At 38.7% G+C, this 17,824-nt stretch overlaps 1 protein-coding gene across 1 annotated transcript in view; it reads left to right on the top strand.

Moving 5' to 3' along the window:
- Positions 1–17,824, top strand: part of LOC136858011 (cobalamin trafficking protein CblD) — a 50,295-nt gene that overhangs the window by 17,580 nt on the left and 14,891 nt on the right. Inside the window, exon 5 of the mRNA XM_067137206.2 lies at positions 15,030–15,148. Coding sequence (XP_066993307.1) covers positions 15,030–15,148 — 119 coding nt within the window. The remainder of the gene's footprint in view (positions 1–15,029; positions 15,149–17,824) is intronic.

Genomic DNA, 17,824 nt, shown 5'->3' with positions numbered 1-17,824 from the left:
TTCGGCCGTTATTCTTGGCTTTCTAGGCCGGGGCCACTATCTCACCGTCAGATAGCTCCTCAATTCTAATCACATAGGCTTAGTGGACCTTGAACCAGCCCTCATGTCTAGGTAAAAATCCCTGTCCTGGTCGGGAATTGAACCCGGGGCCTCCGGTAAATTGAATTGAATTACAATTTAAAGATTTGGAGGAAAAACAGAAGAAAATTCAAAGAGAAAAGCAGGATGCTGAAATTGAAGAAAATAGTTCTGGAAAAGGTAATGATGACAACCGTAATCTTTTCAATAAGTGAAAACTTCCTTTTTCATTTCTATCTTTTCTGACTGATTTGTCTTCAAACTTGAAACTTGTTTTTAATATAGCCCTAGAGTAATTGGAATTCATTTTATATTCACCTACATTAGAAACACAAGTTAATTGCTTTTGATCTCAAGAGTACTTCAAATCCACATGAAATAGTATTAGATTGCTGTGGTAAAATGATTTTAATTTCGTATTTGAATTACTCTGTTAGTAAGTTAGTTGTACTCTGTTTCTTGGAAATGATAAGATAAAGGGCTATGTTAGGCCTACATGTTACCTTTAAATAATTTGTTTGTATATAAAGTGCCATCAGTGTAATTGTTTTTCCATAAATAATTGAAAAAAAAGGAAGAGGAGCAAGAATTAGTACAGCTGTGGAAATAGTGAAGGCTGGAATTTTCTTTTTTTGTTCTTTGTAAAACATGCTGTTCGACAAATTAACTTCTCACTCAATTTTCGCGTCCGCCTCCGTAGCGAAACGGTTAGTGTTATTAGCTGCTGTCCTTGGGGGCCCGGGTTCGATTCCCGGTACTGCCAGAAATTTAAGAATGGCAGGAGGCCTGGTATGTGGTTGAAATGGTACATGCAGCTCACCTCCAATGGGGGTATGCCTGAAAAGAGCTGCACTACCTCGGGATGAGGACACGAGTTTTACTCAATTTTCGCGAGTCAGGTTAATTTTTCTTAGTAGGTCAGGGAAAGTCAGGGAAACTTGAGAGAACATTTCTGTGGACACTATATCACGAATGACGTTGGGGGCGTGGGGGGTCTTGTATGCAAGATTTATCATTTTCTTTGCCTGGAAAAGCCAGTGGGGGATTCTAATTCACGAGTAAATACGGTAGACCCATTCTGTTTTGTTGGACATTGGCTTGACATCTGTCGACAACAGCAATTCGTTCTCTGTACCAGGGCTGCAGAAATTTTCTCTGAATTGAGGAGCTAGCCTAAAAGTTCAGGAGCCGGCAAGAATCCCACTAACCTGACACCTATAAATAATCGAGTGGAAATTGTAGATCTAGTTTACAGTGTAAATTGGATAAATTAATCCAACTCTCTAATACTACCTACCTTGCAACATTATTGTACAGTATAATGCTGTGTAACTAGTGTTGTATTGACCTGAGTGCATAGCGTCCAATATATCGGACGGTCTGTGTAAATAAAACTATCACTTGTCTGAACTTTCTGATTGTTAGAATGTGTTCCTGCAATTATTAAAAGTGAAGTGTGTAGATAAATTGAAATAAAACACAAAAAAATTAACTTTATGCACTAATGGATTAATTGTTACAGGATCATATAATGCTTCACCTACTCTCAATTCTCTTAGTTCTGTTTTCTAGAAATGTAGCCACCCTATTCACTCACTCTTTTGTCTAGTCCATGGGTCCATATTTTCATCAGTAATCTCCCATGATCTACCATATCAAAAGCCTTGGATAAATCAATAGCGATACAGTTCATTTGACCTGAATCTCAAATATCTGCTGTATCTTGCTGGAATGCTACAAGTTGAGTTTCACTGGAATAACCTTTTCTACACTTGAACTGTCTTATCAAACCAGTTATTAATTTTGCAAATGTGTCTAATATAATCAGAATGCTTTCCCAAGGCTCACAAAACACATGTCACACTGACTTGCCTCAGTTCTTGTAGCCTCTTGGGATACTGATAGTAGCAGAGGTGCCAACTATTACGGATTATCCGTAATTATAACGGATTTCTCCACAAGTTTACGGTATTACGGTCTAAGGGGAAATTATTACGGAAAAGCTACATTGTCACGAAAAAATAATTGCAACGGGAAAAAGGAAAAAAAAAATATCGTTTCGAGGATTACTGCTCAATCCTCCTCGTTTCAATGCTTATGAGTTGGCAACAATATTTCAGTCATCACTTCAGTTTGCTACCCGTGAGCGTTGTGAAATTCATTGTAAATGAAGGAGCTGTACTCTGCTCTTCTCCACTATAAAATGTAATGTATTATTCCAGGATTAAGTGTACCTGACAGTAAGTCTCCCACATAATGAGTTTTCAGTATTAATAGGAAAAAACTAAAGGAATTAAGGCCTACATTAAAAACATCTACACTGAAAGCGCTTATTGATCAGAAGACGAAAATGTCATCACAGGGTAAGGACGCAGCTAGAAAACCCACATTAAGAAGTAGCTGCTGTTTGCGAAAAAAATATCTATAAAGAATGTCTTATGACAGAACTGACTGGTAATGTGCAACTTTTACTGTGTAATATGATATAACTTAGAATAGATTTTTGTCGGGAGGGGAAGAAGGGGTGTCATTATCGAGGAATGATTTGGATTTGACTCGAAAACTTTCTGATGGGAGGTGGGTATTACTGAAGAGCCCATTCAAAGGTTGGCACCTCTGTAGTAGAATTTGTAGAGCGACTTCAGTAATGAATCAAGTTCACCAATATAGTCCACACTTTTTACAGAACTTAATACACTTAATTGAAGCGTATGTACTATGCAGTGCACAGCTGCAACATGTTTGACCTTTAGTCTGATCTTATGAATTAATTCAACTGTTCTGGAATGCCAAGTTTTTCAAGTTGTTTATGAAGTTTCTTTTCAAGTGCTTCCATGTACCCAGCTGCACACCCACTGTCTAAAGGTGCAAGTGATAGGAAAATGTCTTTGATTTTAAAGTTCCTTATGAATTTTACATTGAAAATTAGTTCTACAGATTCACTGTCCGCTGATCCATCCAGCAGTAAACTAACACAACTTGTTATCTTCCCGCACTCAGCCCTGCTCCCAATTTCTCACTCAGTTCTATAATCCAGCAGAATCTCTGAATGGCTTGTTATTCTTTGCAATATAATATGCAATATTGCAAACCAACTTCAAATTGTCCAACATACTGGGATCCATTTTCTTTACACACATGACCAGGGTTTCTGGAAACAATGTTGTATTACAAGCTGCCACCAAGTTTCTGTTTTGTAAACATTTGTTATATTTCTTAAATGTTTCTAGTTTAAACAGCCCTGTGAAACCTGTTACTATTTTTTAAGACTGATCTGAAGAATTTGGAAACTAAACACAAGATTTATTTATATTGAGCCATACCTGTAGTTTTACTGAATGCTAGCCAAGGCAGTTCCTTACACCACTCTTTGAATTTTTTGTTACCTAGTTGTAACATATGAATAGTAACACAGTAAAGGTTTCCACCTATTCAATACTAATATGTATTTATAATATTATAAATTACATGGAACTAGTTTCGACCCACCTAGGTGTCATCATCAGCCATATTAAAGCATACATAAGTTTTGTCGAATCCTAAAACATGTTATTTTTAACTGTAATAATCTTATGGATTTATAATTTATAAAGTGAAGTGTGGTAATGAGATGAGAAATGTTAGTATGGTACAGGTGAGTAGTAATTAATAATAATACGAGGAATATATATACAAAGAAGTTTGGAACAAAGTACAAATGGGGTGCTTAGTGTTGTAAAAATATAAACTCATGGATATCAGTAGTCCTCATACTAAAGAATACAATGTAAAATAACACATATAAATATATATACAAGTGTGTACAAAGTCTGGAGAGTAAAAAGTGATACTCTTTTAATGCCGAGTCGGCTTGACACTGATCAGCTTAAGCAGAGAAATTAGGCATTTGGTGTATTAAAGCTGTGTTGACCAGCTGCGTTGTTGATTGTTGGACGTGAAGTTATTTTTGAATTTCTGGTTAAGAAGAAGGTGGATACTGCGCGTGGATATATTAATTCTCAGTTCTGGGCGGAAACCAATTGGACCTGTTAAAATGGAGAAAGCCGGTAAAAAACAAAAAACACGGAGGTAGGAAAAGGTTAACATAAAGTGAAAGGATGCTTACCTCGCGCTGCGGTGTGTGTAGTATAGCTGATGGTGTGCGACTGGTGGCGGGAAGAGAAGTGTGGGCAGAGAGGAGGGCAGGCGCGTGGGGGCCTTAAGGCGGGGCTGAAGGGTGCGGGAGAAAGGGTAATTGTCTCGGAAAGTACCTTTGATTAGACTTAGGATTGAGTTTTGGTTGGCTGCATTATTGTTTCTGAGGAAAGTGATGAATAGATCAAAGAGTATGTTGGGTTTCCCTGAGATTTCATTGAGATTGTGACTGGCGTTGAAGTATTGGTCTAGGTGTATGTGGTAATTTTCCATTATGTTGAGTAAAGGGCCCTTGTTTGCTAATTCGAGGATGTCCATGTCCTGTTCGATATTGGTGAAATTATGGTTATAATCATTTTATAGAAAGGATAATCAATAAACACAAACATCGCCCTAAAACTACCCTCAAAAAAGAAGTAACTAAACCTCTAACATTTTCCACCTTCACGTTCAACAATGATATCTACAAGTTAACCAATATCTTCAAGAAACAAGGCGTTAAAATAGCCTTCAAAACCAACAATAAGAACACGAACGTTTTACACAATACTTCACACATCAACAAGACCAGCAGTTTTTTAAAATCAGGAGTTTATAGGATCAAATGTGAAAAATCCTACATCGGACAAACCGGAATTCAATACCAGATACCACGAACACACTAACGCAGTAAAATACAACAGGTTTTCAGCCATCGGCCAACACATGCATGATTATAACCATAATTTCACCAATATCGAACAGGACATGGATATCCTTGAATTAGCAAACAAGGGCCCTTTACTCAACATAATGGAAAATTACTACATACACCTAGACCAATACTTCAACGCCAGTCACAATCTCAATGAAATCTCAGAGAAACCCAACATACTCTTCGATCTATTCATCACTTTCCTCAGAAACAATAATGCAGCCAACCAAAACTCAATCCTAAGTCTAATCAAAGGTACTTTTCCGAGACAATTACCCTTTCTCCCGCACCCTTCAGCCCCGCCTTAAGGCCCCCCCTCCCACCCCCACCTCGCCCACAGCCACCCCCACTCTTCCTAACCCCCTCCTAACCCACACGCGCCTGCCCTCCTCTCTGCCCACACTTCTCTTCCTGCCACCAGTCGCACACCATCAGCTATACTACACACACCGCAGCGCGAGGTAAGCGTCCTTTCACTTTATGTTAACCTTTTCCTATCTCCGTGTTTTTTGTTTTTTTACCGGCTTTCTCCATTTTAACAGGTCCAATTTGGTTTCCGCCCAGAACTGAGAATTGATATATCCATGCGCAGTATCCACCTTCTTAACCAGAAATTCAAAAATAACTTCACGTCCAACAATCAACAACGCAGCTGGTCAACACAGCTTTAATGCACCAAATGCCTAATTTCTCTGCTTAAGCTGATCAGTGTCAAGCCGACTCGGCATTAAAAGAGTATCACTTTTTACTCTCCAGACTTTGTACATACTTGTATATATGTTTATATGTGTTATTTTACATTGTATTCTTTAGTATGAGGACTACTGATATCCATGAGTTTATATTTTTACAACACTAAGCACCCCATTTGTACTTTGTTCCAAACTTCTTTGTATATATACTCCTCGTATTATTATTATTAATTACTACTCACCTGTACCATACTAACATTTCTCATCTCATTACCACACTTCACTTTATAAATTATAAATCCATAAGATTATTACAGTTAAAAATAACACGTTTTAGGATTCGACAAAACTTATGTATGCTTTAATATGGCTGATGATGACCCCTAGGTGGGTCGAAACTAGTTCCATGTAATTTATAATACTGTAAATACATATTAGTATTGAATAGGTGGAAACCTTTACTGTGTTACTATTCACATGTTATTCTCAGTTCAATATGGACCAACAACATGAAATTCATAACCCTTGACCTAGTTGTAAGCCTACTGGAACTGTTACATATCTGACTTCAGATTTAACTTCATTTACAGGCTCTCTTCCTGACGTGCTGAAAGCCTGAAGTCCTGTGCTGATTATGGAAGAACCAGTCGTATTTTCTGCATCTTTGTTTACCTTTAGTACCCACTTAATATGTACGGGTGTTATGAAGAACCTTGTCAAATTACCCTGATATGATTGGTTATCACACTCAGGTTTCTTCTTGCTTTTCATGTTCAAAGGCTAGCACAATTTTAAACGCCCGCACAAACAGAAGATTTATGATTAATAGACTTAATCCCTACTGTGCCTGTCCGGGGCTTCAGTGCACAATAATAATAATAATTCGTGAGTGCATCGGCCGAATGGAGAATACGTGATGAGATCTTCGACGAACGGCCCTAGAATCGAATTCTCATCATCCCTACTTCAGAATAACCACGGCTATAATTTTAGAGCATTACAGGTCTGTGATACGTTCGGACTAATGGGCATTTATAAGTAGGGATCTCAATATATAAGAGGAATACAACGTCACTATTAAATCAGAAGAATGATGTTTTAAGGTTTTATGAACATCAAATTCATTATCAACTGAGAAAGAACATCCATAACTAAAATGAAATGTGCCGTAAATAATCTCACTTACAAAAAAAAAATGCGGGATTCAAATTAATGAAATTATTATTTAATTGTCTTGTGGAATTAGTATTCCACACCAATAATCCCGATATTTAGAGGCCTTTCACTTGTTACTACCTCTATTATTCACAACATTGTTAGGCATTTATTAATTAATTAATTAATCAATTAATTATACATAATAATCAGCACTATAATGATCACCCCTTTGGATAACATCCCAGCTTTCTACTCATGAACTAGAGTTTTGAAATATTATAATTTCTTGTGATCATATCATTACGTGATCAAGGATTAAGACAGTATGTTAATTATGACAAGCACATTCCAAAATATCTGAAAGTCATATTTAGCCCTAATAACTAACTTCATTATTATTTACAAAGGTGTAACTAATCGCATAGGCATATTTCGCCGGGATTAAAAAAATAATACCATTTAATCAATTAACATAAAATAATACTGGGCTTATGGATGACGCGTGGACAATAACATGACATTTTACATGTAATAATACACTCAACTACTACCAAACATATAATATGACCCTTAATCATATATACAAGATTATATGGAGGGAATGGTCCTTCCATTACCAAAAATAATAGCAACGATACACGTTGCCCTAGATGGGGGTCGAACTCAGGGTCTTCTCACTGCAGGATGCATGCTTTGAATTTCTAGATCGGATGGAATGAACAAAATAAAATTGGGAGGAAGTCTATTGTTCCTAATATATTAATTCAATTGCGGTGACAATTAACTACTCTATGCGTAAATGTCCGTCGGATATTGTTAGAAAGTGAATGGTCACTCAACGCTCCACAGTCAAGGCTTGTAACGTGCCCACAGCTTCATTCAGCCCTTGTGTCCAGCTGGTACTTTCCCTAGCGTAACGGTACCTTCGTCCGCCCCTCTTTCATACAGTCAGGGGGAAGATATCTCTCTTCAATAAGCTGCCTTGATAGAAAATTCGGGCCAACACGGCTCCTTCAAGCTCGACGCTAACATATTAATTCTCACATGGTTCTATTCGACCTAATCCCATTATAACTAGCGTGGTACAATTCTTCACGCTTTGCATAGATTATCTCTGGCACATATTTATATCGCCTCGATTATAAATTGACAAATATTCACCGACCATCACTTCCGGCTCAATACCACAAACACTCGCATATATTTACATAAGGGATATTAATTCAAGATATTCAAAAGAAAATTATTAAATTCACGATCTAGAAATTATATAATACCAATATAATGGTCCGTTATTGGACATTATAAATTTTCCAGCTAACTCATTCTTGGTTGCCTGCGTTTCGCCCTCGTGTGCTAAGTTAGGCTCGTCAGTTGGGACTTAGCACACCACCCAAGACGCAAGGCTAGTGCATACCGTGGAGGCCACTGCATAGGCTACTTGAAGCCACCAGCAGTGCCAATGCACTGTGAGAGCTATGTCTCATTTCCAAAAATAGATGCCTGCCTGGCCATCAAATGATGTAGATGTTGATTCCCATAGGGAACCTAAAATATTTGTCCTGAATGAGTAAATTTATAATACCAATATAATGGTCCGTTATTGGACATTATAAATTTTCCAGCTAACTCATTCTTGGTTGCCTGCGTTTCGCCCTCGTGTGCTAAGTTAGGCTCGTCAGTTGGGACTTGCGTCTTGGGTGGTGTGCTAAGTCCCAACTGACGAGCCTAACTTAGCACACGAGGGCGAAACGCAGGCAACCAAGAATGAGTTAGCTGGAAAATTTATAATGTCCAATAACGGACCATTATGTTGGTATTATAAATTTACTCATTCAGGACAAATATTTTAGGTTCCCTATGGGAATCAACATCTACATCATTTGATGGCCAGGCAGGCATCTATTTTTGGAAATGAGACATAGCTCTCACAGTGCATTGGCACTGCTGGTGGCTTCAAGTAGCCTATGCAGTGGCCTCCACGGTATGCACTAGCCTTGCGTCTTGGGTGGTGTGCCAAGTCCCAACTGACGAGCCTAACTTAGCACACGAGGGCGAAACGCAGGCAACCAAGAATGAGTTAGCTGGAAAATTTATAATGTCCAATAACGGACCATTATATTGGTATTATAAATTTACTCATTCAGGACAAATATTTTAGGTTCCCTATGGGAATCAACATCTACATCACTAGAAATTATACTCGCATCTAAAACATCATTTTAACTCTTTAAATGCTCCGTCTTACGCATGACATGCAAGTCATCCTCGTATTCTCTGAAGAGGCAGAACATCTCATTTAATCATAACATTTGAGATTACCTAGATGGATACCACTTCCATCCATCACAACACTTCTTGAAGACAAAAAAAATTCATTACTAGAATCTTATAACTAACATGCATTACTTTCCAAGGGGGTTTAAATTAACTGCTGGTCATCATGCCAGTAACAAACTTCCTGCTACACAAACTAAAAGTTTTAATCCCTTCGAACAGCCTGCGATCATCATTCACATTTTTAATCTACTTGACATGCTAATTCTAACTTTGTACAGGAGGGAAATGACTTTCAAACATAGTAAATTTTTAAATGCACTTATCTAGGGTAATCATTCTTGTCCGAGGAAGCACACTCATAACAGCTTAAGCCATCATCTTGCTGCCTTTGATGTCGTGAGGTCCTTGATTCGTTTCCGGGGTGAGATCCATCATCTTGTAGACTTCACCGTGCATAATAATCCTGGAGGTATTCAACACAATGAGATGCTGGGAAGGTAAGTGACTCGTGTATTCTCTTCCCAGATCGGCGATCACTCGTTCCAATATGCAAAGGGGAAAACACTATGGTTATAATTGGGTCAACTTGTAATACGCACAACACTCAGGCATGGTTAAATTTATCCCGATATTGCTGAACTATCACGTATTCACTTGCACTGTAATCCAACGTTAAGGGTCACTAATTTGCTTATTTCACATCCCCTCACAATGTAAGACAACTCACATCCACGTTTGCACTTTCAGCAGAAGCTGCCCAATTATAATGATTATTATTATTATTATTATTATTATTATTATTATTATTATTATTATTGTTGTTGTTGTTGTTGTTGTTATGCGTGAATCGCAATTTCCTGAACAAATTCACTTTTTCAACGTTCTAATTGTAATTCCAATTGTGCTCCCACAACACTTCACTGTATTTGACTAGTAGTGAATTAATCTAGCCACACACGAATCCATCGAACATGTATCACAGTAGCTTGAATGCTACGCAGCTCATAACAGGTGGGTTATTCCTTGTTCACTATCCTCGGTGATTACACCATGATACAAAATGTTATAAATACACGAAATTTACACAATAAGTGCACGTCAATAATCACTGCGTTTAAATAATGATTTATACAGTACTTCTGCTAGTTAAATCTCACAATTGCAGTACTTCATCACTTAATGAAAGTAATGCACAATCTCACAGGTCGTGCAAAATAGCAACACGTCTGAACAGCACGGAGACACAGTAGATAATGGGTAAGTGGTCTCCTGTCCGATTTCTTTTGTAAGACAGAGGAAAAAATCAAGAGTGGGAGTTAACTACGTCTTCATGTCGGGGGTCACTTCCGTAAAAAGCCGTTTGTCGGCGTTGATCTGCATATCAAAAGATAGCTCTGACCTTCCATATTTTACTGATCGAATCTTATTCTCTTAGGATCGGTGGTTTAATTATAATCGCCAAAGCGTCATTTACCACTTGTGCAATGATTGACTTGCGTCTTGCCAAACTCCAGGATAAATATCATCACATGTGGTATACCTGTCTATGGTCGTGGCTTAAACACTCCATCTGACATGTTAATTCCTTATAAATAATATATTCACACGTTCTGATTTCATCTATCTGTAATTCTCTGCACCTATTCAGATCACGTAATCAATAATAAGTTGAATAACTGGAAGATGTTTCGTTGTCATCTTTAACTAAATAATTCCCTGATCATGACAAGCTCTTATTCATGAATATTAGATGCATAAGTCAATAATCACATGATTCTTATTATTATTATTAATATTGAAAATTCTGAAACAAATGAAGGTTTTGGTTGGTATCACTAAAATCACCAACAAATATTTAGGGAATTACTTCTCCCTAAGTTAACCCGACTTATTAAGTATGGCTCGCGGGCTGTCACATGACCTTCTACTCCTTCCAACTCACTCGCACAGGAGAGAGAAACATCCTAATTGCTGGCTAGCGTATGACTCGCCCTTGTCATTACACGCACAGAGCCTCTTGTCCTCTGAAATAGCAGCGCATCGTTCGTATTCCGCGCAGCGCTGTGGTCTGCTAGCTTTGCGGCTAAACGTCGTAGAATGATGCGGAAAACGGCATATTATTGATATGGGATGTCACGATGTGGTATCTATAGTACCGTGAACGGTCACACTACATTTATTAAAATTTGAATAATAATGAAGAAAATTCATAGAACTACAAAAAAGTAACACAGTACCACGGATTCATTGTACTTTTGACTACATATGACTATGAAGTTCTCAATTCTTTCACCAAATGCTCTACTTGCCACAGTGTTATGCACATCGACTCTTCACTATCATCAGTCTTTCTTTCATCGATACATCAGTGGTCATGTGCAGAGAAATATATGTATTCTCTTTGGTCTCAATTTTTTTTTGAAAAGATTGTGTGGTTTTAAGCCTGAATGAAAATAAAACAAAAACAGTTGCATTTTTTCCCCTCAAGTGGAATGAAAGTCTGACCTTTAGTCTGATCTTATGAATTAATTCAACTGTTCTGAAATGCCAAGTTTTTCAAGTTGTTTATGAAGTTTCTTTTCAAGTGATTCCATGTACCCAGGTGCGAGTGATAGGAAAATTTATTTGATTTTAAAGTTCCTTACAAATTTTACATTGAAAATTAGTTCTTCTTCAGTAGCAGAAACAGTCACCACAGCGACCTGACTCTTGGGATTTCTGCACCCCTGCCCTCTACTACCGACAGGAACTGTGCTTTCTCCTACCAGTCTTTCTACTAATACAGCTAAAACCTACCGAGCTCGATAGCTGCAGTCACTTAAGTGCGGCCAGTATCCAGTAATCGGGAGATAGTGGGTTCGAGCCCCACTGTCGGCAGCCCTGAAGATGGTTTTCTATGATTTCCCATTTTCACACCAGGCAAATGCCGGGGCTGTACCTTAATTAAGGCCACGGCCGCTTCCTTCCAATTCCTAGGCCTTTCCTATCCCATCGTCGTCGTAAGACGTATATGTGTCGGTGCGACGTAAAGCAAAAAACAAAAAAACAAAAAGCTAAAACCTAATTGTGTGATGGGAGACTGGAATGCAGTGGTAGGCCAAGAAAGAATAAGTAATGTAGTAAGAGAATTTGTACTAAGACAAAGGAATGAAAGATGAAATCAACTGGTAGAATCTTGCACTTATCATAATTTAGTCCTTGCTAACACTTGTTCAAAAACCACAGATGGTAGTTACCGCATTTACTCGTGTATTAGACTTTTTTCTCTTTCCACTTTTACAGCCAAAATATGCGATAACGCCGATAACCTCAAATTTTATGCATTGAACACAGGACTTCTAGGCTATAAAGTGCTGTAATTGTACGTGTAAACATTCTACACTATTCTTTAACAAACTTATGAATGTATTCTGAGTTTTACTGGCTGTTTTCTTTATGAGGCAGAATTTCTAAATTTAAAAGGACAATAAATGGTGAACACATTACTTTTAGGCCTACGTATAAAGTAAATATAGTCAGTTTTAGTTACTCATATCACGGAATTCGTTTCTTCTCATTAACTCCTGTGATGAGGTTGACATCAGAAAGGGCATCTGGTAGTAAAAACTTGCTATGAAGATCATCTCACTTCATACTCGACCCCGCAGAGAAGAGATAATGGTATTGTATTATGCAATATTAGCCCTGCTGTTCTGTTGGGTTTGTAAGACCCGAAATGAATATACACGACGTTTTTCATATTTTAAATACCAGTATATCTTTATGAAATGTTGGCGCCAGGTCAGTAGGGTGTCGCATCCCTTCCTCCCCCCCCCTCCCGCCGACCACAATGCATGCCCTTATGTGGTTTGGAATGGTGTCAGAGCCTTTGGATCCTCTCCTGAGGCAAGTTCGTCCACAGTTGTTGCAGCTGTCCCTCCAGATCCTGAAGTTTGGTACTGGGACGGAGTCCCCTTCCAATGTCATCCCACACGTGTTCAATGATAGAGAGATCTGGGGATCTTCATGGCCATGGGAGGACCTCAACATGCTCCAGGCGATCCAAAGACACACGTGCTGTGTGTGGACGTGCATTATCTTGTTGGAACACTGTCCCAGGGTGCTGTGCTATAAGAGGTAGGAGTGCGGACGCAGAATGTCTGTGACGTATCGCCGTGCCGTTAAAGTCTTACGAAGCACTATTAGAGGTGACCTGAACGCATATCCTGTGGCTCACCACACCATGATGCTAGGGATTACGTCTGTGTGTCTTTCCACAACATGGGCATGATCTGCCCTCGATGCCGCCAAACCCTCACACGATCGTCGTCGGAGGTTATGGAGAAGCGGGACTCCTCACTAAGGTACTCATTGTACCTTAATTAAGGCCATTGTTGTTTCCTTCCCACTCCTAGTCCTTTCCTGTCCCATCGTCGCCATAAGACCTATCTGTGTCCGTGCGACATAAAACAACTTGTAAGAAAAAAAAAAAAGCATCGGGCCACTGTAAGATCTGAATGGTCCACATGCCTGTCAATTGCACAATACGACCAACCAGCCTCGTGTAGTCCTTCAGTGCGGCCTCTGTCAGTTGGTGGATAGACCGTCTAACGCGTCTGCGAGGCATTGTGGGTGCTTTGTACTGTACGTAGTCCTCTCTGAACGTCTTGCTTAACTGTCTGACTCACAGCAATTGACTGGTAACAACTTATCAGCAACAGGACGGTGCATCACGAATGCACTCTGATGGGCGTTTTACACATTACAGATCCTTTCAAATCTAATCATTTACTCGCACATCAATGGTATGCATGTATACCAAAATGGGATAATATTGGACCACTTCTTCTGGGTGCTTAACTTTTTTGTCAGGCAGTGTATATGACTACAGTCAGAGATGGTGGTTGGCATGGAATGCTATCTGACGTGGTGGAGCTCGTCCTCTAGGATGCCAGGCACTCACACTCTGTGGTTAATTGTTGAATGTTGTTCCATTAGAATGTGCTGGTATCACAACTAGCACTGGCTTAATATGGGATTGTCATTGTTGACCCTTCGACCAGAATGTGCTTCCATCATACTTGGCACTTGCTCAACCTGAGATTGTCAGTAGTCATACGATCTGCTATTAGAATGCACTTCCATTATTGATAGCAATTACCCACATTTTACAAGGATACTGTTAGACCAAATTCTCCTTTTCTTAAACTCGTAACTGTTACATTACTTGTGACATTAAGGTGGCCACAGTTCAAAACCTGGCCAATGTATGTGGGATGTTTTACATGAAAAAGTCACTTCCCTGTGGTTTTGATTCCACTTAAAACTGAGGTCCCTTGAATAAGAATCATTTCTCATGAATGAAATGACATACTTTGTCAGCCAGTTGTACAGTTTGGCCAGTCTACAGCAAGTGACTGGCATAAACTTAATTAAAATTTTGTACATTTCACTGTTTTTATGTAGTTAGTATAATTTTTTTTAAATTGTAAATAACCAGGAAATCGCATGTACGAAATTCTAATTCTCGTTCACGATATTTGCCCAATGCATTGAACCCTGAGAAAGAAAGTACTAATCTTAAATTTTCTTTTGTGCCATACATTCTTTCATAGCTTGAAAACCCAATAAGAAATTAATAAATTGTGAGATGATGGCAATGTTGAGGCCTAAGCCAACATTTCTTTCCGCTTGTTTCAGAATCTTCACTTTCATTTTTTAAATGTTGTTTTTTTCTCAGAGAACTTCTCTTAACAGTACCCATGTCCTGGATGTCTTGCCTTTTCCCACCTTTCATGACTTTTTCAGCCTTTCATGACTTTTCTCTCTCTCCTAACTTGGTGCCCTCATACTTTAAGAGGTCCAGAATTTATTTTAATCATACTGATTACAATATTAAATCGTTTAATCAGTTCTAGAATCCTCAGATTTTGAACATTTCTGATGTTGATATCTTCATGTTGTGGCCTTAGTTTGCATAATAGACATTTTAAGTGAAAAGTTTTATGTTTCAGGTGTACTGGAATTGTTCTCTGGCTCAGAGATTGGTGAGAGTGAGTTGAGCATCATCACCCTTGAGTATGAATCCTCTGGCAAATTGGTGCCGGAAGGAGATGAGGCCATAGCCAAAAGTGTAAGCAAGCTTGTTTGGTATTAGGATGTTTGTTCTTTGAATAAGAACTAACAGGCATCCCCATATGAGTGGAGAGCAGCTGAAATCTTTTGACTGTTTTGTAATGTGGCAAAGAATGATTAATTTAGAGCTGCTCTCCACACAGTGGTATGTAATTAATGTTAAATATTAGTAAAGTCTGTGTCTCTTCCCCCTCCTTTTTTTTTTCTTCGCTTCTTAATGTTAACATTATAATTACATAAGGGAGCAGAATATTATGTTGAGTACTGTCAAAGTTATTGGGAGATGGAATGAGATTTGAGGGGGTTGTATTGTGAGTGTCCAGACTTCATGATCCATACTGATATAAAGAGAGAAACTTGGTGAATTTGCTTGTGCAAGATACACTGTAACCTCTCTCCTGCAGACACTGTTGGTTCCGTGGAAAAATGTTCATTGCGAGAGGTGTCCATCAAAACCTCAATCAGCCATCAACAGATGTTAATAGAAGGAAAGAATAAATACGGTATGTAAATTTCTGTATGTTCGACGATGCCGAAATATAAATATTATATGCCAGAAAACTGAATCTTAATGAGGCTCATTATAGTTCAAGTTTCATTATGATTCAGGTTCTCCACCAATCAGAGTTCAGATTTTCATTATTATACAACTGTTTGACCAATTAGGTAAGGACAGCATCGCACCTGCACTCAATGCACTAGCTTCGCACTTGTTTCCAAAATCAAACATGTCGGACACACATATTAACATTAATGTACCTTCTACTTCCAATATTCCACAACCACATGGCACATTCCCGCAAAATTCACTTCAACTGTACAATAAACAATTTGTGTTTGAAATAAAGCTAGGTTATGATAACTTTCCAGCAAAGCTTTGAAAACATATGACATTGTCAAGGTCTCTGATCCACTCACGGAAAATCAATAACCAATCAATAACTTCACGGCTACTCCAGCATTCCTTCTTTCTTCTCCCTGGATTTGAAAAAGTACATTCAAAAGGAATTCCTGTATGTCTACAGAATGATTTTCAAAGAAAGAATCGCATAACCCTGTGTAAAAATAGTGTCCTGGAACGTGGAAAGTGTCCGCTTAAGACAGGTGGATGAGAATAATGGTGTTGTCCACTTAAATGGGGCTTATGTTAAATAAAATTGGATCCTTGAAAAGATGTTCATATAGGGTGGTGTCCATTAGGGCAGGTTTGACTGGACATAGAGGGTAATCTTGGGAAATACTCAACCGATTATAGTAATTGTTTCACAATTACAAAGCTTTCCGTCCAGTTTATTATAGGCTATATAAAATTATCCTGGCTTATCTGAGAAGCAGAGAATTTAAATCAAAATTGAGCAAGTAGACAAAATCGCAAATCCAGAATGCTTAAAAGTGAATATGCTGCCTAAACAAGTATTGATACATCAAAATAATATGGATTACATTTTTAGTTCTTAATGTAATCTACAAAATAATATGCGGCAGCATATGTTTATCGTCTATAAATAACTCAAAACAAAGATACCAAGCGACCTATGGAATATAATAAAGCCTTACCTCGGCATGCAAGGCTCTTCTGAAGGTTGGCCAAATATTTTCTTAGCTACTTGTGGGACCCAAAATGGAAGCTGCACTCAATGCGATGAATGGGGTATCTTGATAGCTACCAGGATCAATGGTAAGAATTTATCCATAAAAGTCCATTCCTAATTAGCAATTCAGTTGAACATATTGTCTGTGGCAAAGTAGAAGAAATGAGGAAACTCAATGACAGATTTGTCCTCGTCCAGCTTCGGTAGAACAGAACAAATGATTACTTGAGACTACAATGTTCGGTACTGTGCCTGTCGAAATAGAGAAGAATAAAATCCCTGAACTGCAATGGAGTGTATTCCACAGGGATTTGGGAAAGGATTCAGATGATAATATGATCAGGAACATTATATGTCGAGGTGTTATCGACATGAAGAGGTTAAAGAGGCATGTCAGTGATAAGCTGTTTGATACGGGCACTTTCATCTTGAACTTTGATGCTCAGTCACTGCCTGAATGCATCAATGCCGTCACGTACCGCTAGATAGTCCTACCATGGTGTTAGAACTGCCAAAATATTTGGACACACTTCATTGCGTTGTTAAGGTTTTTTTTTTTTTTTTTTTTTTTTTTTTTTTTTTTTTTTTTTTTGCTAGGGGCTTTACATTGCACCGACTCAGATAGGTCTTATGGCGACGATGGGATAGGAAAGGCCTAGGCGTTGGAAGGAAGCGGCCGTGGCCTTAATTAAGGTACAGCCCCAGCATTTGCCTGGTGTGAAAATGGGAAACCACGGAAAACTATCTTCAGGGCTGCCGATAGTGGGATTCGAACCTACTATCTCCCGGATGCAAGCGCACAGCCAACTCGCCCGGTTTGTTAAGGTTCAACGACCTGCAAGTTGTATAGAAAATGTGATCATGCTGGTGTCGAGTGTACACCACTGTCTGTCTGCATCAACTGCACAGTTGTGCATGCTCCCATTTCTAAGGAATGTCCCACATTCAGGCAGCAGAAGAAACTCTGGATAAGCTTTCTTATCGAGAGGTCTGGAGGAAGTTTAAATCTATGGCTGCTCCAGAGTTCCCAGCTCCTTCGCCGAAAAGGTCACCAAGGTACAGATCACACCACAGACCTTTGT

The sequence above is a fragment of the Anabrus simplex genome, chromosome 1, assembly GCF_040414725.1.
Source record: "Anabrus simplex isolate iqAnaSimp1 chromosome 1, ASM4041472v1, whole genome shotgun sequence".
Lineage (NCBI taxonomy): Eukaryota > Metazoa > Arthropoda > Insecta > Orthoptera > Tettigoniidae > Anabrus > Anabrus simplex.
This window is presented reverse-complemented; position numbering and strand designations above follow the sequence as displayed.